At 44.1% G+C, this 23,617-nt stretch overlaps 2 protein-coding genes across 11 annotated transcripts in view; both read left to right on the forward strand.

Moving 5' to 3' along the window:
* Positions 1–3,599, forward strand: part of Trim2 (tripartite motif containing 2) — a 167,275-nt gene extending 163,676 nt beyond the window's left edge. For 9 of the 10 annotated variants that reach the window (XM_023723642.1, XM_004638699.2, XM_023723648.1 and 6 more), the window contains exon 12: positions 2,084–3,599. In XM_023723642.1, coding sequence (XP_023579410.1) covers positions 2,084–2,236 — 153 coding nt within the window. In that variant the 3' untranslated portion in view covers positions 2,237–3,599. The remainder of the gene's footprint in view (positions 1–2,083) is intronic. The other variant, XM_023723647.1, reaches the window with a different exon arrangement.
* Positions 3,600–9,413: 5,814 nt separating this feature from the next.
* Positions 9,414–23,617, forward strand: part of Mnd1 (meiotic nuclear divisions 1) — a 69,158-nt gene continuing 54,954 nt past the window's right edge. Inside the window, exons 1-3 of the mRNA XM_004638700.2 lie at positions 9,414–9,545; positions 14,429–14,494; positions 20,618–20,675. Coding sequence (XP_004638757.1) covers positions 9,543–9,545; positions 14,429–14,494; positions 20,618–20,675 — 127 coding nt within the window. The 5' untranslated portion in view covers positions 9,414–9,542. The remainder of the gene's footprint in view (positions 9,546–14,428; positions 14,495–20,617; positions 20,676–23,617) is intronic.

Raw genomic sequence — 23,617 nt, forward strand, 5'->3', positions numbered from 1 at the left:
TGCCCACGCAGAAGCTGTACATTATTGCTTGTAGATGTATTTGCCAAAACCTGAAAACCGCCAACCTTGCCAGCACTTGGTTTATGGCTAAAGTGTAGTATTTCCATACTACACTAGTTCATGACTAGTAGCACATGAACAACCGAGGTGCGTCTCCAGCATGCTGTTGAGTGGAGACAGCCACTTTGCAAAGGTCACATAGTGTACAATTCCACCTATGTGATGCCGTCAGAGTAACAGAATTATAGAGGAGCAAAATAGTTTGTGTTGGGTAGCAAAGGTTATGGTGGGAGGGAGCATGGGGAGCCAGTGTGACTATCAAGGGTTCGCTGGGGGGAGCTTTGTGATGATGGGATAGTGTCGATTGTGACATGAGGACGTTCACACACACACACACACACACACACACACACACATGATAAAACGACTTGCTGGCTTTATACATCTCAAAAGTGAATGTGTGGGGTTTTATGTGGTGGTGTCATTGTAGAAGAGGTGAACGTGGACTCAAACCGGGTGCAGGATAAAGGGAATCTCCATTACCTTTGCAAGTTCCTGCAAGTGTATGAGTACCTCAAAATAAAGAGCTAATTAAAAAACATTTTATTAATGATGGTGAATTTGCCTTCATGGCTTGGGAATAATGGTATCATGGATGGCATTTGGGATTATGGTTGAATATTAAAAGCTAATAAAATTGGTTGCATTCTAGGGTTAGGGGAAGCATCACAGCACAATTCTGAGATGGGGTCTGTAGCTTGCCAGGCTGCCAAAGTGATCCCAGCTGCATAAAAGTCTCAGTTGTACACAGCTGCGCGTGATGGTGCACACCTGTGGGACCGAGGCAGGAACATCACACCTTTGAGCCCAGCCTGGGCATGTAGGGACTTAGCAAGACCTGAAAATAAAGAATCGGAAGGGCTGGAGATGTAGCTCAGTGTGAAGGCCGCGGGTTCAACCCACGGCGCTCCCTGCACCCCCACCCCCAAAGATTTACACTGTATACAGAAAACAATAAGAGAGACTCTTGTAAGGAAGCTCTTGCCCCGGGTTCTCTGTGCTTGAACCTGCGTGGATGCCACCACGCTCTTGGCAGTGGCGCCCCTCCCCTCCATGCACCAGGGACCCGCAGGGCGCAGCTACATCTAGGGGCCTTCAGTGTGAGGGCAGCCATGCTCATCCATTGAAATTAGACAGAGGCAACTGCTTCTCAGCAGGAGGACTGAGGCGACAGATACAACCCAGAAGGCTTTGATTTCGTCACCATGTTTACCTTGTTTACTGATTCCCACAAACGCATGCATTGAAAGACTTCTGTGTCTCATGAGGAGGCCCGAGGGTCTGGTGTTGCCAGAAGCCAGAAGCCAGGCAGGGAGCTGAGCTCAAAGCAGGTCCACAGAGGACTGCAGCTGCTAAGCCACGCCCTTGTAGGACCTACCCAGTGACATTGCCTTTAAAACCCCACACAGGCCAACAAAGGGGTTCAATGAAACAGCAGAACCTCAGGAAGGGGGACAAGTGTGTGGACCTGGATGTTTCCCTCTTATTTTTTCACAGTAGAAGCAAATAGACCACAAAGAGACCATTTCCTCTCCAAACACACATGTGGAGCCACGGACTTCTTACACCTTTTTTTTCTCAAAATGGAAAAAGACATCTCAATTTTGTTGCAGCATGTTACGTTTCAGGGTCATTCTCTTATGGTTTAGCTGCTGCTTTTTCTCCCATAAAATTGGGCATGAAAAGGGGTTGAGAGGCTGGAAGGAAAGAAGGCTTAGCATGAGAACTAAAAGGCATTCATTTTCCAAGCTCCAGCGAGGACCATTCCACCCAGCCTCTGCGTGACCACTGTAGGAACAGGGTGTGACCTGGTGGCCCAGGCATGCTGTTTTGGTGACTCTGGGCCAGGAGCTGGAGGTGAGAAAGCAGAAGTGGAGGGATGAGTTGTGTGTACGGCCATAGCTGAGCAAACCTGGGGGGCTCTTTACGTGCCTTTAGATGGACGTTGGTGTCCCCAGTTTCCTAATGCACTTCAGCATATTACAACCTACCTCTCTAATGCTCTGACTTGTCACTTTTACAGGTTTTTGATGGGAGTGGATCATTTTTATCCTACATTAACACATCTGCTGACCCCCTCTACGGCCCCCAAGGCCTGGCTCTAACCTCAGATGGTCATGTTGTAGTTGCAGACTCTGGAAACCATTGTTTCAAAGTCTACCGATACTTACAGTAACAGCCTCCAGCTGGACACCCCTTCTGAAGGTCTTGCACTATACTGGAATGGATTTCTTGACATGGGACCAGATTATGAACCAGACTTTTCATGCTAGAAGGAATCTTTGGTGAACTTTCCAAGGTTATTTCTGAATGTAACAATTTATTTAAAAACTCCTTATCCAGTTTCTAGAATTCACCTTTAGGATTTAAACAAACAAACAGCTCTTCTGAATCTTTGAAAGCTGCAAAGTTTTACACCTGTGAACTATGGCTTAGAGGACAGGGATTTATGTAGTTCAACTAATTTTGCAAAACAAACAGTAAAATAAATCCTAGCATATGTAAAGATACTTGTTAATCCTGTGAATGGGCACCTTTGTGCAGAGCTTCCAAAAACAGAATCTGTTGTCCTTACATACTTTTTTTTACCTAGGTCACAGGACCGAGGGAAGCTTCTAACCTCACTTTAGCAATAGGTGTTACTCTTGTGACATTTCTGGGTTATCAGTGACTGCATATGAATTACTTTAAGGCTGTCTTGCAAAATCCTTTCAGCTCCGAGCAGTGGGCCCCTCTCGAGTTGAGCACTTAAGAATCAATGCAAATTTCCTAACCTTTCAGGGTTAGATCAAGATCATCTCTGTTTATTCTTTTCACCTTTCCTGCTCACCTTGTTATCAAGAAACGAAGTCCATTTTCAGGGAAACCTGAAATTCCTGACGCTTTGAAAATTTGTTACAAAAAGAAATGCTACCTTGTGTTGGATGAAAAGCTCCGGATTAACATCCTGGGATGTTACTGGGAAAAGTCCATTCGATGTGCCATGTGTTCACGTGTCTTTCCTCTTCCACTTCATGAAAGCGAAAGCTTTACCTCCTGCAGAATGTCAGCACATGTAGTAGGACACCAGGATCCTAGGACAGAGAGCCATAAGGAGCCCTTTGGAGGACTGATGGTGGCAACCAAAGGCATGTGATTGATTCATGATTTCCCCTTAGAGAGCAAGTGTTACCAAAGTTCTGTTATCCCGAGAGCATTACAGGTAAGGGCATGTCATGGTTATTTATCATTGCTAAATGACTAGTAGAGGTATAAGGAACTATGTACACATGGTTAGGGTAAGATAGAATGTATAATATATGCCTATATATATATATAGCTGAATCTTTGGAGTATTGAAATAGGCAGCACTGTGGAAGACAGAAGCATTATCTAGCCATTCTTGAGCCCATTCCTTTACCAATGGAGCTTGAACCCACCCTCGAGGAGTGAACCCACCCTCGAGGAGCAAACCCTAAGGCAGGTTTAATTTTTTTGCCCATTTTCCAGAAAGAATGATGGTGGCTGACGTTTAGTCCGAAAATGGTTTTCTGTGCTTTTGAAGGAAGAAAACAAAGAAGAAAAGAAAAAAGGAAGATGGAACGTTGAATTGCATTTAATTTCTAAATGCATTTTGAGGCCTGTTAACAATTCGGACAGTTGTTCACCTGTCATTGATACTGTACAAGAAGCTTCGGTCTATTTCCTCTGTTTAATTTTCTACTCAGTTATACCAAATACAGGGTTGCGTTTGATATTTTCAGTAATGACTTGTGATCTTTTTCAGTGAAAGCACCTTAGAACTGTATATAAGAAAGCATTTCTTGTACCTATTATTATATGAATGTGACAATTATTGCTTATTGACTGAAAATGCAGTCATTCTCTATATAAAACTTTGTAAGATTTAGAAGGGAAGTCTAGCTACTTCCAGTTCTCTATTAAATTTATTATGCCCAAATCAGAAACTGAAAAATTTTTTTCAGGAAGATTAACATTTAGGTTTAGTATTTTTTTTTATATACGTAGACTTTAAAATATAAAAGCCTGTCTGTGATAAAGTCATCAAATTTACCAATTCTAATTTTTAGAATTTAAAAAATTGGACCTCACACTCTGGGGAAGAAATTACATCTTGCAACTTGCTCATGTTCTGCCTGAAAGATAGGATGGATCCTTGATAATCCTTGGGCTGTTTAAAAGAAAACTTTTTTAAACTGGTTAAATTATAGTTTGCTTTCACGAGTAGAGATGCATTTCCATTAGATTGTCACAGACTTTTTCTTTTTCTTTGGTGCTAGAAATTGAACCTAGGTTTCCATGCGTGCTAGGCAAGTACTCTACCCACTGAGCTGTGTTCTTAACCCTTAATTTTAAAACAAGTTTACCTAAAGAAGCTTTTTTCAAATTCAAATGTTTATGAACTTAGAAATTAAACCTATAAGCTAATCAGCCACTGTATCATATCAGACTAGAAATCTTAGTAATAGGTTGAACACAAAGCTGTTCTTCTCTTTACACGTCACAAATTGGAATAAAGGACTAGATGGCTTGGTTTGGGTCTGTTCCACCATCTCTTATTAAAACACATGCTATGGGCGCTCCAGGAAATATTATACTTTTTCCCCAAACATATGTAATCATGTGTGTTATAGATAACATTTCCCATCTGAATACATATGTGCATTTACTGTATTTCTTGGTAAGCATATTTTTGGGGAAAGTGCTGCTTATAAGATACAAATAAGACAAGATTGAGGTGAAATTTTGTCACATTCTATAAAATGGTTTCTGGTAAACTGAGAAGGATATTAAAGTAAGTGGCTTTTTTTCTGGGCTACCATTATTGTTTGATTTCTTTGTCAAGTGTATAGAACCTGTGGTACATTCATGATAAGTAGCGCTGAAAAAATACTCATTCAGATTTCTCCTGGGCACTTCCGGCAAAATATTACCAGTTAGAATTTCAAGGTCAGTGACAGTGTGTCCTCTCCCAACACAAACCTCCCCTGCTGGCCACGGGAAGGTAGGTGGGGCGCCACGTGACCACCTGGAAGGAAACACATGAACAAAAAGCCTTTGTGACTCTTGGGCCATTTTTTAAATGGTACATAGTATTTTGGTGAAACTTTAGTCCCCATAACTAAGTAAGTTTCCTTATTTTCATTTAGTCTATGACTAGATTAAAGCAAATAAATAATCTAGATCCTTGCAACTATTGCACACTCGCTTCCATTACTGAATACAGGGTATGGCTTCCCGTGGAATTACCTGGAATGGCAGTACACTGGCAAGGGTTCAGGGGTCCTTCCACTGAAGGAGGGCCACCGATGTTTTGGTAGTAGCACCTTCCGGGTCAATTTGAGGAACTAGCAGGTCAACATCAGCTAATCTTGTGAATTACTTCAAGCAAGAAGAAGGGTTTCATACACTCGAACTCTCTTCCTCTCTATTAACCAGCTTATGAAAAGAGAGAAGCGTTTTTAGTTGAAGAGTCAAAAAACAAGACATTGCCAGAGAAGAGGAAGTTGAAACCATTGGATGCAAACCTTACCTAATCCTGCTTAAAATGGAAAAAGTCTTAATACTATTGCTTTCTGTAAATGTTGCAGGGTTTTAAACTTTACAATTACTTTAATATTTTTGATAACTAGGAATATCTAGTATTGCCATAAAGGAAACTTAAGTGCCCATTAAAGATTTGTTTGATATAAATAAATAATTTTTGTTTCGTTTTAAATGACAGAAAGCTACAAATCATGATGCTAATCTTAAAAACTTTTAAAGATGAATTGTGTGGCAGTGATTGTGTGGTCTGTTTGTGCAGAATGTATGAAAGCTATTAATTAATATTATAGAATAGATTAATAAATCGGCTGTTGTTCCAATGAATGTACAGCACTTCCATTAACTTTTGAAAGCAACACAGCCTTAAACTCAATGCTTTTGCTTTATGACATTGGAATGTTCTGTCATCATCAGAGGGTGTTCTTGTAGTAGAATTCTTTCTATCATTCTCAGTTCTAAGCCTTTGGATATTATGTACGATTATGAAGATTTTTTGCTTTGTTTTCTTTTTCGGTTTTTTTACATTCCATCTTTATAAATCTGTTTCATATGTTTTGTGAACCCTTAAGTCTTTGCGCTCTTTGACACTGATACTGATATATTCTCATCATTTGTTCTTTTATGAATCCAAATGCTGACTGCCTATTTAAAGAAGAGAATGAATGCTGTGCATCAAAGTGTTGTATGTTCGTAGCTACATATGTACTGCAGTATTTTGGATGCTTTAGTCTACAATAAAACTTTAATTCTGTCTTGAAACATAGGAGAAACAAGATTCATGTGTGTATCTTTACCATGCACAAAATCTCAAATCATTACAATAAAGCTTGTTTTCTCCTTATCTAGGGTGAATGATTATTTAACAGATGGTTCCCCTGAGTGAAGTGGATTGTAGGAATGTTCTAGAATATGTGCAAGAGAGCAAGCAATACCTGAGTCAAACTGTCTGTATTAGTGAGAAAAAGTTTAGTAAAATTGTTGCATCGCTCATCATGTATGGACTCTATCTTCAACAAGAATTTGGGAATCCCTAACATATGTATACCATGTATATTTAGAAAGTTATAAAAATGGATTTTAAAAAACACTGTCCTTATCACCCTTGAAGGATCATAAGATGTAGACTCAGGCGGGTGTTGTGGACATACTAAAAGCAAGGGAAAAACTCAAGAGGGACCTCATTAACAACATTATCTTTAGGCCCCAGAATTTAATTACAGGGAATTCATTCCAATAAACAATTCAGTGTTTCATCAAGCTGTGGGTGGCACATTTCAAACAGGACTCCAACCATTCAGGCACATCTGTGCAGTTCTCTGGCCATTCAATCTCTGGAAAAGCCCACTGCTCAGTTTTCCACAGTCTTTCTCAAATTCAAGTAAACATTTCTTAAATATAATCTCTATTCATAATGTCAAAGTTGCCATTTTAGAGGCCCTGTCTACAGGCCAGTGTCTTTCCCACAATTCTGACTGGTGTCTGGACTTGTTCTTTGTATTCCCATAAAGGAATCTCAGCTTTTTGATGATTGTGAGCAAGTCATTGGCTTGCTCTGCATGTTTACATATTTGCATGCAACTTATTTTTCCTGATGTATCGACTTTTAAATAATTAAGATTCTGATTTGTATTTGCTATGGTGCAATAAACCCTAAAATTCAGTTTAAAGAATTTGGGCGAGAACACACTGTCACTTTACGTTGAATGGTAAAGTATCCTTTGTGAATAATGAAGGGTTTCTTTATTTTTTAGAGGGCTAAACACATCAATAGATATTGGAATTCTGACAAAGATGATCTAAGCCTTAAATAGAAAGATGAAAACAACCTAAGTTTTCAAAGTCCAAACATAGTATTACTGATAACTAATTGGGAACATTAATACTATTATGGGGGGTACTGGCAATCAAATTCAGGGCCTTGCATTTGCCAGGCAAGAACTATGCCTCTGAGCTGCCTCCCCAGCCTACAGTAATGTTCCCGAATCCTTCAATTTTCTTATTCAACCCTAGAGTTACCCTTGCTGCTGAGGGTTCTTTGCAGGTTTTCAGACTCAGAGACTGGATGGAACACCTCACAGGCCATTTGGCCTGCATATCAATATAATGTATCTCAGGTGACCCCTTGGGAACACATGCCATATAAAGCTAGAGTGCCCTTTTCTAGCGCAGAGGAACCAGAGCTGCAGATTGTTGCCGCCTGAGTGGAGAGGCAGCTGGCAAATCGACACCCAAGCCTCCGTCAAGCCACTGCTCTTTCTCTCCTTGCTGAGGCCCTGAACAACTGCAGGTGCCTGTGGACACTAGACCTTCGGGTAAGCACAAGGCACACAAAGGCGAGTAGTGAAGCCTGCACTGGCCAGTAGCTTACAGTCCAGTCAGACAGACCAGATACTTGGACTACCGTGAGCTACTTTTCTGTGGGGGCATTAACAAATACTTGTTGGCACACTACGTTCCATTACTGTTCTAGCTAGTAGAAAATAGCAGTAAACAAGGAAGTCCCTGTTGGCATAGAACTCTGGTCTACTGGGATGAGACAGATGAATATGATAAAGACAGCTGCACAATGTATGGGGCCTGGAGCAAGAAACAAGCAGAAGCCTTTTGCCTTCTGTGGTCTCTGAGACCACTCTTTAGGCGGCACTGGGAGACAGGATTCCCAGAGTCAACAGCTGAACTATCTAAAGGATAAAGAAGAGTGCTCCAGGTGATGGGACGAAAGACACAAGGTAATCTCAGGACAGTAAGATGAGACCGCCCACAAACGTCTCGGCTATGTCACCAGGGCAGTAATTCTTTTCTTTAAACTGACATAAACACATACTTTGGCCATATGATGGCCAGTGTATGAAAATACACAATACTATGTGTAATATTTTCTCCGGTGCATATTAAACATATTCTTTGGTTATCAATTTGCTAGTTCAGAATCCTGTCCTGTGCACTTCAGGAAAAACTGATTGGAACTCGGTGCACTCTCCTGCTTGTGTAAGAAGCAACAAGGTCTGCAAATACCTTTTTAGACGCCATTGTTTAGTTTTACTATCATGATAGCTATCATCAGGCAGTGTATTTTCTTTTCTTGCTTTTTTTTTTTTTTGTATTTTAGGGAAGGGTCTACAGGGTGTTCAGGGTCTCACTACTAGATTGGATTCGTAGTGATCCGCCTGTTTACAGCCTCCCAAGAGCTGGGATTACAGGAGCGCGCCATCATGCCCAGTCTCAATCGCCCCAGTCTCCACTTGCCCTGGGGATCGAACCGCGGTTCCTGAGTCTGCTTGCAGGCGTTTTGATCCGCCGAGCTATTTTGCCGGCCCAGGTAGTGTGTTTTCAACCCTTCTGGTTTTAAAATCATTGTGGCTACTTAAAAATAAATCTAAGGGGAAAATCAAGCATAGGACAGCTTTTTAAAGCTGAAAAAGCAGGGGATCGTCGCATGGGAGAAGCAGGAGTGACTAGGAGAGAAAGGGTCAGGGCGGCCAAGGCAGCGGTTTCTTCCCCCGCAGCCAAGCCTTGTACGTCTTAGTCCAAATTTAGGTCAGACAGCGAAGGCCCGAGCGAAAACGAGGGCTCTACTCTTCTCCGCCCACCGGCGCACCGGACCACCCGTAGGCCCCGCCCACACTCAGGCCTCACCCTCCGTCCAATCCAGGCCCGGGCAGGGACAGACCCCGCCCCTACGTGGCCGCACCTCGTCCATGACCCCGCCCACTACTCGCCCCAAGCCCCGCCCCCCACCAGGGCCCCAGCTCAACCTTCCGCCCCCTGCGGGCCCCGCCCCTCCTCCCGCTCGGCGCTCTGCGGAGCCGCCAGGGGTCGCCGCGCGCTGTGCTGCTTCCGTCGCTGCTCCGCCCGAGCGATTGGCGCCAAAATCAAACGCGCTCCTCGCCCACGCAGGCCTTCTCCGGGTCCCCGGAAGGCCCGGCTTCCGCGCCATGGTAAGAGCCGAGGCCGCGCCCCGGGACTGCTTGGTCCCCTGCGCGCGGCGCGGAACGCCGGCCTCGCCTCCCTCGCGGGGCTCCAGGTCTGCGCGCGGCCCGCCCCGCGCCCCTCGGCCTGGGCGTCCCCTGCCGGGCGGCCCGCATCTGTGCCCGCTCCCTGGGCGTCCCCTGCCGGGCGGCCCGCGTCTGTGCCCGCGGCCTGGGCGTCCCCTGCCGGGCGGCCCGCATCTGTGCCCGCTCCCTGGGCGTCCCCTGCCGGGCGGCCCGCGTCTGTGCCCGCGGCCTGGGCGTCCCCTGCCGGGCGGCCCGCATCTGTGCCCGCTCCCTGGGCGTCCCCTGCCGGGCGGCCCGCGTCTATGCCCGCGGCCTGGGCGTCCCCTGCCGGGCGGCCCGCATCTGTGCCCGCGGCCTGGGCGTCCCCTGCCAGGAGCCCTGCATCAATTCCCCCCGCCCCCCAGCGCCACGGGGAGGGGCCGGGCGGCTGCTGCGAAGGCCGCGCTTTCCCTTCGCGCGCGGCTGGCGGGGCTCGGCCTCCCGGCCCGGGCTCGAGTCCCGCCGCGCGGCCAGGCTGAGCCCTTGAGGTCTCTGCGCACCACAGCGTTTCCAACCCGCAGAGCGTGCCGGGTTTTTTCTGCTTCAGTTAGAAAAAAATCAGTGATGAAAGGGAGCTGGGGTTTTAATTCCTCCAGTTAGCTGGGTGGACGGGGGCCTGGGGCGCGGTGTTTATAGGCAGACACCCGCCCAGCTGTGTTTTAACTGAAAACGGCTGCTTTGTGGTTAAACTACCAACACAGTCAGTCACCTGGGCAGACGATGGTCCAAGAAGCCACCGCCTCAGGCTTCAAACGGGTCTGCTGCTGGTGCTTGGCAGATGGCGCCGTGTAGCGTTGGCGCCGAATGTAGCTGACTGCTGAGGTCTGCGCACCGCGTCGCTTCCTGCTCCTAGCTCGTCTTTGTGCACCGTTATCTCCTTGATAGTGCATGATTTAACGTGCTGCTGCGTCTCCATAGAGATGCATCTGCTTTAGGGAATCTGAGACAAATAAAACTTCTTAGATAAGTACTTGCTCTTCAGGTACCTGATCGAGAAAGATTAGTGTGATGTTGGTAAAAGACAGATTTTTACCCTCTTTCTTCATTGTCAGTTAACTTTTGATTTGTTTTTTTGGGTAAACTTGTGAGTTCAGTCATATTTTTGGAATTGGAGAAGTGTAACTCAGGGTAGCAGATAACATCTTTTTTTTTCCGAAGTTTTATTGTAATTGACCAACAAAGGTAGTACTAGGAATTCTATAAACTCTAAACTCCTTAGACCCAAGACCTTTTTTTTTTTCTTTAACAGGGTCTCACTAAGCAGCTCCTAGACTCCTAGAGATTCTCCTGTCTCAGCCTCCCCAGCAATGGGATTATAGGTGTGTGCCACCACACCTGGTTTCTGTGGCTGGCTTGGCGTGCCCGGGGTGGGGCCATGGGGCCAGCACAGCATGGGATACCAAGGATCAAACCCATTACTTGCACTTTCCTGGCAGACCCTTAGACCACTGAGATATCTCCCCAGCCCGAGGTGAGGTTTTTAAAGTGTTTTAAATTTTTTGGGTTAATCAAGAAGCATCATAGTCTTCAGGCCAAGTTTCTAACCTCCTTACTAATTTGACTCACACACTATGAGAGTAGTTTTCCTAGTCATAAGCACTAAATGGGGCCCGGGGAGATGGCTCAGTAGGATAAGCACTTGACTGGCAAACGCAAGGATCTGAGTTCAATCCCCAGTTCCGAAAAAAAAAAAAAAACCACTAAATAAATCCTTGTTCATTTTTTTCTTGAAAGTTTTAAAATGCAGATAGTAATACAACATCCTTTTATAGTCTTTAATTCTGGCCATAATACTCCTATTGCAAGTAGTAACAGAAGTTATCTGGTCATAAAAGGGATTGGAGAGTAAGGCAGTCTGAAAGCACTACGTGTACAGCTGCATTTCTTGGGTTGTTTTTGTAAGCTGCTGAATGTTGAGAGTTTCCCCAAAACTATGCCCTGGGATGCTAGACTCCCATTACTGTTGCCTGCCTCTGCCAGCAGGGTGGAGTGCAAGGGGCTTTCCGGAAACTGTTTATGCTCCCAAAGTGCTAGGGGCCTTTACTACACTGCCAAAGTTGTCCTAGTCAAATTAACTTAGGGATTTTACTGCCCCCGTAGAACCCCAAGGTCATCCAGATTTTAGTTTGAGGGAAAAATAATTCGCAAGTCATGGGCACAGTTAAAATGCCTTAGAATATTAAGTTCATATTTTAGGACTGCTAAAATACACATGCCTGGTTCATACAGGATGTGCTTGGGCTCCCATATTTTTGAAAAAGCACCTGAAGTGATTCTAATATATGGTAATTTTAGACCCCCTGGAATGGAGAAATGCACCGAGGAACCAGCTACCAAGGGATGCAACTCATGCTTGATCTCCAGATCCCACTGGAGGCCCAGATGAAGAGAGAGGGATAAGTAGTCCTGGAGTCTAGCTCTGAGCCCTAGGTTTAGTGAACAGGTCTATGCCGTTTCCTGGAGCTTGCCTACCTGAGATTTCTCTCAGTTTTTTCCTCAAGCAAGGCAGTGGGTAGTTACCACAGATTTCCCATTGTTAATTCATCCCACATAAGTACTGTGGCAGTGGGGCAGGATTGGGAGCCTGAGCAGCCTCTGCTCTTAGGGCTGAGGACACCTACCATTTGGGCCAGCTGTGTAACCTGGTTCACTAAGGCCAGGGAAGGCTAAAGCATTTCATATTCTGGAGTGTTTCTGTCCGCTGAGCAGAAATAAGGAAACTCATCTCAGTGTAGTAAATGATTTGATGAAAGTGTGTCCCTCAAGCAGGCTTAGCCTGTGGGCTCTGGGAAGCTCTGCGCAAAGCATCCCTGACAGGGCCTTTGGCAACATTCTGAAATTTGAGTACACAAACAACCAGTTTTAGGTGGAGGAACAGCATTTTTTAAAAGGCACAGAAGGTAGAACTTGCTTTTAATAGAAGGGAGTCTTCAAATTACAACCCAAATTGCTTAGCTCATGCTATTTTATGGCAGAACTTGAGGTGAAGAGTGGCTGAGACAGGCAGGTTGCAGTGAGGAGATAGAAGGCCTTCTGTACCATCAAGAAGTGCGTGGATACTTCTGGTGGTTGGGAGCCACAGCAAGGGCAAGGGATAGATGGTCAGATTCAGTTCACAGTGTGAAAGGTGAATGTGGAGGTGAGACAGTGTCCCAGTGAGGTGACTGGAAGTGTGTTGCTGGCCTAGGTAATGAAGCTCTGAACCAGGAGAGTGGTGGCAGGACAGGAGAAAAGCAGTCAGCACTGAAATTGGCAGAACTGGGTGCTTGGGTGGAGGGAAGTCAGAGACAAGGAGCCTAGGATGACTGCGGCACCTCTGGGATGGACAGCCAGATGGCAGATGTGGGTGTAGGTGTGGGACAGGAAGTCCCGACGGAGGACATGCGGGAGCACGCCCAGGGATGGATGGGAGGGTTTGAGGCTTCAACTCAAGTGTTGATTAAAGCCACGAAAGCAGGTGAGAGCAAAGAGAAGAGGTGTGTAGGTGGGGGATCCACAGCTAAACCTGAGGAACTGCAGTGTTTGAGAGTGGGAAGAGGATGAAGAGAGAAAGACAAATTTTTAGTATTATTTATTCATGAGACTACAAAAAACATGTGATCATCTATTGCAATGAGTTGCTGGGCTGTGGAGAACTCATAGGCTCACACACTAAAGTATGTAGTCAGAATAGCCGTCTGATTTCCTTTCCTGTGTGTCATAGGTGGCCATTTTCCGTGGAGTTTTTAGTTGAACAGCTTCGTCTTTGTTGTGCCTGCTTTATAAACAAATGGTTTGTTTTCCTAGGTCCCATCAAATCCTTAAGATGCAGATCACTGAAGGAAGATTGGTGTGGAATTCTGTGTTAGAGAGCTAGAGATGATGCCTTCCACTGTTTAGAGTTTGTTCTTTTCTGCAAATCTTTGAGTTGAAATTTAGCTCTTTTTTAAAGAAGTAGAATTTTAGCCATATGCACATATATTTTATATATAATAAATGGTAAATGTATTATTTGTACATTCCAGCTATATATTGATTACCCTCATTTCAAGGTGGCCTCTGCTTTTCTGCCTGGATAGGCTTTCCCTTCCTCTAGCCTTCTCTTCACGTTAGTACCACAATTATGATCCTAGGATGCCCTTTAACCTTGATACGCCCTGCGCTAGAAATTACTCCATAGCTGTCCATTGTAGGATGGAAGCCACTCTCCTCCCAGTGAACCTTCCACCGTTTGCCTCAGGCCATCGCGATGCCTCAGGTCTCATTCCAGTCACCTCTGATCTCATTCTTATCTCCTCACTTCTTTTTACTCTGCCACCCCACACCAACTCCTACAGCAGCAGACAGCTGTTTTTGTTGGAGCTCTTGCCCCACCTGTGTGGCCTGCCCAAGGCACCCTCCTCAGTGGCTCTCAGGTGACCAGAGCCCCTGTCACCTCTGGGCTCCCTTCTTCCTCAGGGTGGAATTCATTTGTTCTGTTCTGGGTATTTCTGCCTATAGCTCTTCATTAGTTGTATGTAAGTGACTCTTAGAGTTTATAAACCTTTTCAAGGTAAATATAGTTACTTACCAGTACTTTACTTTATAAATATATATCTGTAGAGTGCCAGGCGCTGTCTTAATCACTTTTCTTGCTATGACATCTCCCAAGTCATGGAGATTGACACATAGCTAAAATGACATGTGAGACCTGATGCTGAGAGTGTCAAACCTGTTGATAGCAGGTAAGACCATGCGTAAAACTCCATGTAATGCTGTTTGAAACCCCATATTTAATAAAGGCCGCATTTACCTTTTTTGTGTTTCAGTCAAAGAAAAAAGGACTGAGTGCAGAAGAAAAGAGAGCCCGCATGATGCAAATATTTTTTGAGACTGTAAGTTGTTTTAAAATGTTTAATATTTTGTGTAATTTTCATGTTAAATATATTTTTACAGTTGGTGGATTTTGTACTTTCATGTTAAGTAATCCGATATTAATAGTCTCTGCTTTGCTAGAGGTCTGTGCTGACCAAGTTTTGAAGGATGAGTAAAATTCTGCCAACCTTTGTGGTTCCCGTGAGCTCGAGTCTGGGAGAACCATGTACGCTGTTGGTAGCTCCTCTTTGCTCAGACTGCCCTAAGTGCTGGTCCCAACATTACGTTTCTGAGGCAGAGCTCGTGTCTCCCCCTGTCTGAGCGGTGCTGACAGTAGCTTCCATCTACCAGGCGCTGCCTAGGTGTCGATCCTGTGCACACACGTAGTGTGCATCCTCTGACTACATCCTACCCTGTGAGTGCAGGCAGTGCTCTCTTCACCTGTGACGCCAAGGAGCCAGTGCTGGGTCTCAGACATAGAAGTGACTGCGCCAGGATCAAACCAAAGAGGGCCTTGCCGTGATGGAGGTGTAGAAACACCGCCTCTACTCATTTTTCCATCTGGCTGAAGCAGAATACATGTAGGATGGCACACAGGCTTCTTAATTCGTTCTAGATGTTTGCGCTTGCCACCAGGAAGAAATATGTTTAGGCGTCACCTCGTCTGTGGTAGAGCCAGGGTGCAGACCCAGGCACCTGACTCAGGAGCCTGCTGTCCTTACCTTGTTTTTGTACAGTGAGCACTCCAGGTTCGAGTCTAAATGGGACTTGAATGTATCAATTGCATATTGCTTGGTGAGAACTCTAAGCTATTGGTCCCAACCCACTGGGCATTTGGATCTTTTTTTCTTTTAAAATCTTTTATTTATTTTTTTGGTACAGGGTCTCACTATTGCAGCTCAGACTCAGTAATCCTCCTGTCTCAGCCTCCCCAGCTCTGGGATTACAGGCATGCACCACCATATCTGGTTTAGGTGGCCAGGACAGCATGAGGTACCAGGGATCAAACCCGGGTCCTTGCACTTGCCAGGCAGGTGATTAGACCACCGAGCTATCGCCCCAGCCTGCTATTTGGATCCTACATAGATTCAAAAAAGATGGGGAAAAGTGGCAACATAAACAAGTTGATAAATTGATGTAATGTTAAGTAGAAAATGCAGAATCTAAAAAAAAAAAAAAAAAAATTTTGCCATACAGTCACAAATGTAAAGAGTGGTGAGATTGCAGGTGGGATTTGCTTTATAGTCTGTTTGCTCAGCTGCCTCCAGAAAGCATATACTACATTTTGGATCAAATTAGAAGAGCAGCCCAAAGAGTGCCACCTACCGTGTTGCCTCTCACCTCAGGTGTGAAGTCTTGAAATCTTTTTGAAACTTAGTCTTGGTAATAGTGACAGCTCACGAAGAGTAAGAACCTTTGGGAGGGGCCGGGGAGATGGCTCAGTGGAATAAGCACTTCCCTGGCAAGCGCAAGGGTCTGAGTTTGGTCCCCGGTTCCGCCAAAAAAAAAGAACCTTCGAGACTATTTTGAGGCACAAAATAACAGTGAACATTTGCTGAGTTTTCTGAATGCTGCCTTCGCAAATCTTTGAATGGCAAGTGGAGAAAAAGAGACAGACATACCCTAAGGGTGTGGCCCCTCGTGTGTGTCTGTGTCTGAAGCTACCTGTGTAATAAAGAGAAGCCTTTGCTAGTTGGGGTGCTGGTTGTGGCGAGGAGGAGCGCAACCCGGAGGAACAGCCTAACTCCGTGACTGAGAACTTACCTGTGGCTCAGTTACTTTTCTGTCGTTGCTGGGACAAAATACTCAACACCCAAAATGAAGGAAGGAAAGGTTTATTTAGCTCAGTTAGTAGAGGTTTCAGTCCATATTCAGCTGGCTCCAAGGCAGAGTGGCACGTGGCAGAGGGCAGCCATTTCTCATGGCGGAAAACAGCAAAAGCAAATGAGGGAGCCCCAGCTGCGGCAGCTAGCAAGCCTTTCCCGCTTCCTTCTGTCTCTACACACTATCTGCCCCAGGACGGGTGCAGCACTCACACCCATAATCTTAGCATTGGATCATGAATTAACCACAAACTGTAGAAGCCTGCCCCAGGACCGCAGGAGGCTTTGGGGGGACATCGAGACACAAATCATAACTCTCTGGGATCTATTTTGCCTGATAACTATGTAACCTTAAGGAAGTTGCTAGTCCTCTCTGTGTCTCCCTGTCTTTATTAAAGAGGCTGATAATGGAACCCAGCTCATAGTGTTGGTTTGTGAATTAACATGACATAATCTATGTGAAACATAATTTTTAGGTTTCACTGGATGACAATCTCGTATTTTAACTATAAATCTTCCATTGTATCTTACACACTTTTTAATGCTGGAACCGCCTGTTTCATCTCCTTATCTTGCTTTCTTGAAAGGTGTCCAGGAGCCACCATTTATATTGTTTGAAGTGGCGCCATCTGCCTGCCCACTAAGTTTGGAGCCCGGCTCTTCACAAACTCCTTTAGGTGCCCAGCGGCCCGGGGTGTCTGCAACTCTTCCTGCTCACTGTGTATCTGCAGTTGTCTCAATAAGCTCACGCTCTGTTGCTGAGGAAACTAACATATTTGTAAAGAGACTGATTGTTCAAATGTATTAGTAGGTCTGTTTGTTGTCTTAAGTTATTACGTGTTCCCTGAGAGCATAAATAGTTAGCTTTGAGTATCTTATTTCTTGAATGAAATAAATGATCTCCATTCTCTAAATACAGAGGTTTTTTTTTTGTTTTTTATTAAAACTTGGGTATAATGAAGAAAAGTTAAATCTTAGGTGAAAACTAAGTTAAATCTTAATTGTAGAAAGATGAAATGTTTTGAACAGTTTATTATTACCGAAATGTCCAAACAGGGGGGCCTGCCCCTTAGCTCAGTTCTTTAAGTCACTGCTTCAACAAAGCAGTCAGGCTCAGGTTGCTGTGGTTCGTTCCCCACAACTCAAGCCAGCCAAACCTGCCCTCAAGGCACTCGGAGCAAAAAAAAAAAAGAATTGTCCAAATATATAACAGAGCTCAGACAGGTTTTCACCTAAACTCTACAAGTATGCTTGCTTTATCACGTTGTATTCACTCTTTCCTTTATTTATCTGTCAGTTCTTTTTTGAAGACATATTTCAAAGGAATATTTTATGTATATGCTGGGTGCCAATCCTTTGTCAGGTATTTTTTTTTTTAATGGAACCAGGGATAGAACTCAGGACCTTGTGCTTGCCAGGCAAGCACTTATTCCACTGAGCTATCTCCCCAGCCCTGTCAGGTATTATTTTGCAAATATATTCTTCTGGGAATGATTGTCTTTTCAGTTTTTTAGCAGGGCCCATTTGGAGGAGCAGAAGTTTTCAATTTATTAGAAATTTAATTTCCATCTAGTTGAAGTTGCTTTCATTTTGTTGTTTTGTTTTGTTGAGACAGGGTCTTCCTATGTAGAAGTTGCTTTTAAATAAACTTGATTTTGGAATAAATAGGTCCCAGATTTCCATAAAAATAATCAAATGGGGTATTACTCAGCTATAAAAAAGATAAACTCGAGACTTTTATAAGTAAATGGATTCAACTAGAGACTATCCTCATAAGTGAGATAATCAGACCCACATGTGTAAGCACCATATCGTCTCCCTAGCGTAAGAACCTGACCGAGTAAGTAGAATCTGAAAGGTGTGGTAGATACTGTGAAAGGGAAAGAAACTTCCTCGGGAGAGCAGCTAGGTGGAGGAGAAGGGAGGGAGGGAGGGAGAGAGGGAAGAAGAAATGTGTGTGTGCATACGTAGGGCAGCTTGGATAACTGTATGCTGAGTTCTCCTGGCCTGTTGAAAGGAGCAGCTAATGCTTAAATTTTTTTCTTTTTAATTTTTTATAATTTTTTGACCATTCTTCTAGGGTCATATCTGCAAACCTGAACAACCAATTTGAAGACAATATACACTATAACAACCATTGTTGAATTCCTATCATTTTGTGTAGTGAAATTCTGTATTATTTTTAATGATTTTTTTTACTATTTTTTGTATTCTCCGTTTAAATATTTAGAAAATCACAATATTTCTGTTCTAATTACTGAATACTTTATTCTTTTTTTTTTTCTTTTCAAAGTTTTATTGATACTTTATTCTTTTTTAATGGAAAAAATTTCATAACAAAATGATAGGAGAATAATAATAATATATGATGTATCGTCTTCAAAGTAGTTGCTCAGAGTACAAAATAGGAGCATAAAATTTATACTGGCACAAACACTTTTCAGTGAACCAGGAGAAACTGGTGGCGTGACTATCTTGTCATATTTTCCTTTCCCCTCCCTTCCTTTCCTTTTTTCCTCATATTAGGTCCTCTTTGCTTTTGAACAATTTCTTCCCACTTCACAGTATCTGTTGTACAGCTTCTCGCTCCAGAGAGACGATGTGATGTTAACATATGGGAGTCTGATTTCACTTGTGAATATGATTGAAGTTACATCCATTTTCCTATAAATATCTTGAGTCTGTCCTTTATGGCTAAGTAGTATTCCCCTGTATTAGAAGACCACTTTTTAAAATCCATTCCTATGTTGATGGTCATTTATGTTGTTTAAAAGATTCAGGTATTACAAATTATGCTACTGTAAATGTAGGTATACGTATATAACTGTAGTATGATGTTTCTAATTCCTCCAGGAAGATACCCAGAAGGGGATAGCTGAGTCCAAGGGGACCTCTAAGGCCTTCTATGTAGAACATACAAAGAATTGAAAGAAATTGCACCCTTCAAATTCAAAGGCACAATCCAAAAATGGGCATCTGGGATGAATACACACTTCTCAGATGCACAAATACATACAGCAAGTAAATATATGAACAGATGTTCAACATCATTGGTCATTCAAGAAAGCGAATGAAAACAACACTGAGATTCCATCTCACCCCAGAAAGAAGGGCTGTCATCAAGAAATAAGCCAATAATCACAAATGCTGGGTGGGCTGCGGGATAAAGGAAGCCTTCTGCACTGTTGGTAGAGTGCGGACTGGCACAGCCACTGTGGGAATCAGTGTGGAGACTCCTTGGGGAGCTGGGATTATGGGGAGGCAGCTCAGTAGAATAAATGCCTGGCAAGCACAGGGTCCTGAGTTCAATCCCCAGTACTGAGAAGAAAGAGGATTAGAGGTTCCATTTGAATACTTTAACCTTTTAAAATAATTTCCCTTTCACTATCCAGCTTATTTTCCCCAGTTAAGCCACATCTATTAGGAACAGAAAGAACTATTCGGTGTAAATTTTCCTCCTTAGGCTATACACGCTAGTTTTCCATGTTTTCCTTTGCATCTGGAGGCCAGGAAGATGGCTCATTAGAATAAGCACTTGCCTGGCAAGCTCAAGGGCCAGAGTACAGTCCCTGGTTCTCCCCCCCCCACCCCCTCAAAAAAAAAAAAAAAAAAAATTCAGAGACAGTCATGGAAGGTATAATTTCTGTTGTGTAGGTGTAACTACTTCATGAGACCTTAAATATAAACAAAAAAAAAAAAAAAAAAAAATTCAGAGACAGTCATGGAAGGTATAATTTCTGTTGTGTAGGTGTAACTACTTCATGAGACCTTAAATATAAACAAATCTGGCAATTTTTTTCTTCACTTTTAGTTAGAACTGCTAAATCTGTATAGTGTGATATGTTCTAAGTAAAGATTGCTCGCTCGTTCTGTCTGTCTCGCTCTTTCTTTCTCTCCCCCCCCGCCCCGTTACCAGCTAATCAAGCAAGTTTTTCTGCTTCAGCACTAAGATAGCAGATAGGTTTTGTTGTTCTTCTGATCTCCAAGTACTTCAGTCATATATTCCTGCAAAAGTCTGTCCATTTTAAGCTTTATGGAAATTGTTGAATGAGATAATCACAAAATCTCATTAGTTTTAAAGTGCCTGATTTTATTGCTCAGTTTATTTTCAGGCACAGGGTTGTTTGTTTATAGGTGGTTTTTTATACCAGGAATCAAACTCAGGACCTTGCACTTGCCATGCAGGTGCTGTGCCACTGAGCTATATCCCTGGCTCTCAGGCATAGGTTTTTAATATGTTTCATAAATATAGTCATGGAAAGTATAAATATACAGTAGAAAATAATATCTGTTTCTTCTATCTTTTACCCCTTTAAACAGAAAGATGTATTTCAGTTAAAAGACTTGGAGAAGATAGCTCCCAAAGAGAAAGGAATCAGTAAGTATGGAAGAGTGTTGGGAGCTGCTGGGGAGTAACTCGTTTTTCGGCCACAGACCTGTGTAGAAACACGAATACCTAGAGATGGGAATGCTTGTGGGTGTCGCTGTATTGTGGCTCTTGGCTAGGGACACATTGTGTTCGGAGCATCTGCTCAAGAGGAATTAAAATGGAATACACGTATACCTATCCACGTGTGCCTGTCCACGCACAGTCTCACACACTTATTTTATAGTTTATTTCAAAGAAGTAAAAATTGTGCGTATTCTAGTGTCTGTTGAATGAGTTTTGTATCTTTATGTGGTATATTAGTCTCCTAGGCCTACCATAATAAAGTCCACAAATTTGATGGCTGAAGGCCACAGAAATTTGTTTTCTCACCGTTCTGGAGACAGGACATTTGTCATGGAGGCGTGGGCAGGTCTGTTCCTAGGGAGACTCCAGGGGAGAGTCTGTTGCACACTGCTCTTGCCGCTCCAGTGGCTGCCAGCAGCACGCAGCTGAGCGACGGGTGCTCAGCTCTGTGTGCGCAGCCTTTCCCTTTACAAGGAGGTGTCGTCAGCTTTAGGACTCACTGAGTCCAGGATGAGCTCCTCTTCGGGCTCTTCACTTTTAACCGCATCTCTACAGATCCTTTCCCCCATAAGCTCATATTTATAAGTTCAAGGGGTCTAGGACCTTAAATAAATATGAGGGGTTGCTACTAAACCCACTACACATGATTAATTTATTGTTTAGCCCTTTGTATTATATAAGATACACATGTTTAACAAAATTGGAACTATAGGGCCGGGAGATAGCTCAGCAGTGTATCACCTGCCTGGCAAGCACAAGGTCCTGTGTTTGATCCCTGGTGTCAAAATAAATAAATAAATAAATAAATAAATAAATAAATAAAAATTGTAAGGAAGAAAGTAAAAGGTCATAGTTCTTTAGTTCCGAGATCACTACAGTTAACATTGGTGGATTTTGTTTGTTTTGTTCTTTGAGACAAGGTCTGGCTGTGTAGTTCAGACTGGCCTTGACCTCACTATGTAGCCCAGGCTGGCCTCCTATTTGGGATGATCTGCTTGTCTCAGCCTCCCGGGCATTGGGAGTACAGCCATGTGCCACCATGCCCAGCTTCCATTTTGCTGTTTTGCTGCTATGTTCCTAGGTTCTGTTTGTTTCTGTATGTGTGCATCTGTCCAAGTCCTGAGAAGGAACCATACAACATAAACAGTCTGTGTTCCTGGCTTTGTTGGCAGGGGCTGCTGCTCCGGCTCCAACCCAGGCCTGGTGGGCATTGTGCTGCGCCCCTCACTAGGCATCAGGGTATGAACTGCATTCATGTCACTTGTCAGCCCCAGCACACTGGGGGCTGAACCTAAGGGGTGCCGGCTATATCCTTGCCCCCACTTTATTTTTAATGTATTTACTACAGGGTGTACAGAGTCTTACCACACAGATCGGACTTCTAGTAACCCTCCTGTTTTCAGCATCCCAAGCACTAGGATTACAGGTACACGCCACCATGCTCAGTCTCAGTCACCAGCTCATTGCACCCCGGGGGCGGGGCTAGCACAGCACACCAGGGATCAAAGCCCGGCCCCTGTGCCTGCCTAAACAGGCACTTCAGTACGCTGAGCTATCTGGCCAGCCCTATCCTTAGCCCTTTTTAATTTTTATTTTCAAGTAGTTAGTCACTAAGTTGCCCAGGCTGGCCTTGATATTATGGCCTCCCACCTCAGCCTCCCACATAGCTCATATTATAGGAATGTGATACTACTCCCAGCCTAAAGAATAGGTTTTTTACATCTGCATCTCCCACCATTCTGTTCTGTTCCATGAGTGTCTACCCCACCATACCTTGCTCGGTTACCTACTGATGAGCATCTCGGTTGTTTCCAAATGTTTCTGCCCCAAATAATGAGTAACTAACATGCCGTCTGCCTGGAGCTGGCTAGTGTCCCTTGTGCATATGCTGGACCTCTTACCCGCAGTGTGGCCGTATCTGGGGAAAGGACTTATAGGAGGTCATCAAGGGAGGTAATGGGGGATGGGGGAGGAGAAGAGGAAGAGAAAACTGCATCTGCCGAGGACAGGCCATAGAGGGACATGGTAAGAAGACGGCCATCCGAAAAACAGGAGGACAATTCTCAGCCCGAACTGAAATGGCCACCGTCATTTTGTTGTTTTGTGGTTTTGAGACCGGGTCTCACTATATAGTTAGTTCAGGATGGCCTTAGACTTGCTGTGTAGCCCAGTTGGGCCTCAGCCTTCTAGTGATCCTCCTGCCTCAGCCTCCCACATGCTGGGATTACAGGTGTGGGTCGCCACATTGAACCCTTGGCCACTATCTTTGCCCACTCTCCAAAGCTGTGAGAACTGACATTTCTGTTGCAGCTGCCCACACAGCTAAGATATTGCCTGTTTGTTACCATATCTGATATTACTTCACTAAGACAAGTCTATAGAAACAGAATGGAAAACAGATTTCTATAGGTACTAGACTGTTTAATATGTAGTCTCAGATTGCCTCGAGAAAGGCTGTTCCAGTTTGTATTCACACTAATTTTCTTATTTGGGATGCTGAGAATGGTATTCAGCAGCCTGCACCTGCTAGACAAGCGCTCTTCTAGTAAACTTCCCCCAAGCCTAATTTCCTTTCTTATCTTTTTTTTCTTTTATGTATTTGGTTGTTGCGGGGTCTCACTGTGCAGCTTGGACTCGTGGTGCTCCTCCTGCTTTCAGCCTCCCCAGCACTCGTATTGCCGGCATGCACCACCACGCCCAGGCTCTGGCAGGCTCAGCCTGCCCTGGGGGCGGGGCTGGCGTGGTCTGTGGTCCTGGGGATCAAACCTCGGTCCTTCTGCTTGCCAGGCAGGCTCCTAGACTGCCGAGCTATGTCCCCAGCCCTGCTTTAATTTTCTTTTCTTTTTTTTTTTTTTTTTTTTTTAATT

This window comes from Octodon degus, unplaced genomic scaffold (genome assembly GCF_000260255.1).
Source record: "Octodon degus isolate 3935 unplaced genomic scaffold, OctDeg1.0 scaffold00101, whole genome shotgun sequence".
Classification (NCBI taxonomy): domain Eukaryota; kingdom Metazoa; phylum Chordata; class Mammalia; order Rodentia; family Octodontidae; genus Octodon; species Octodon degus.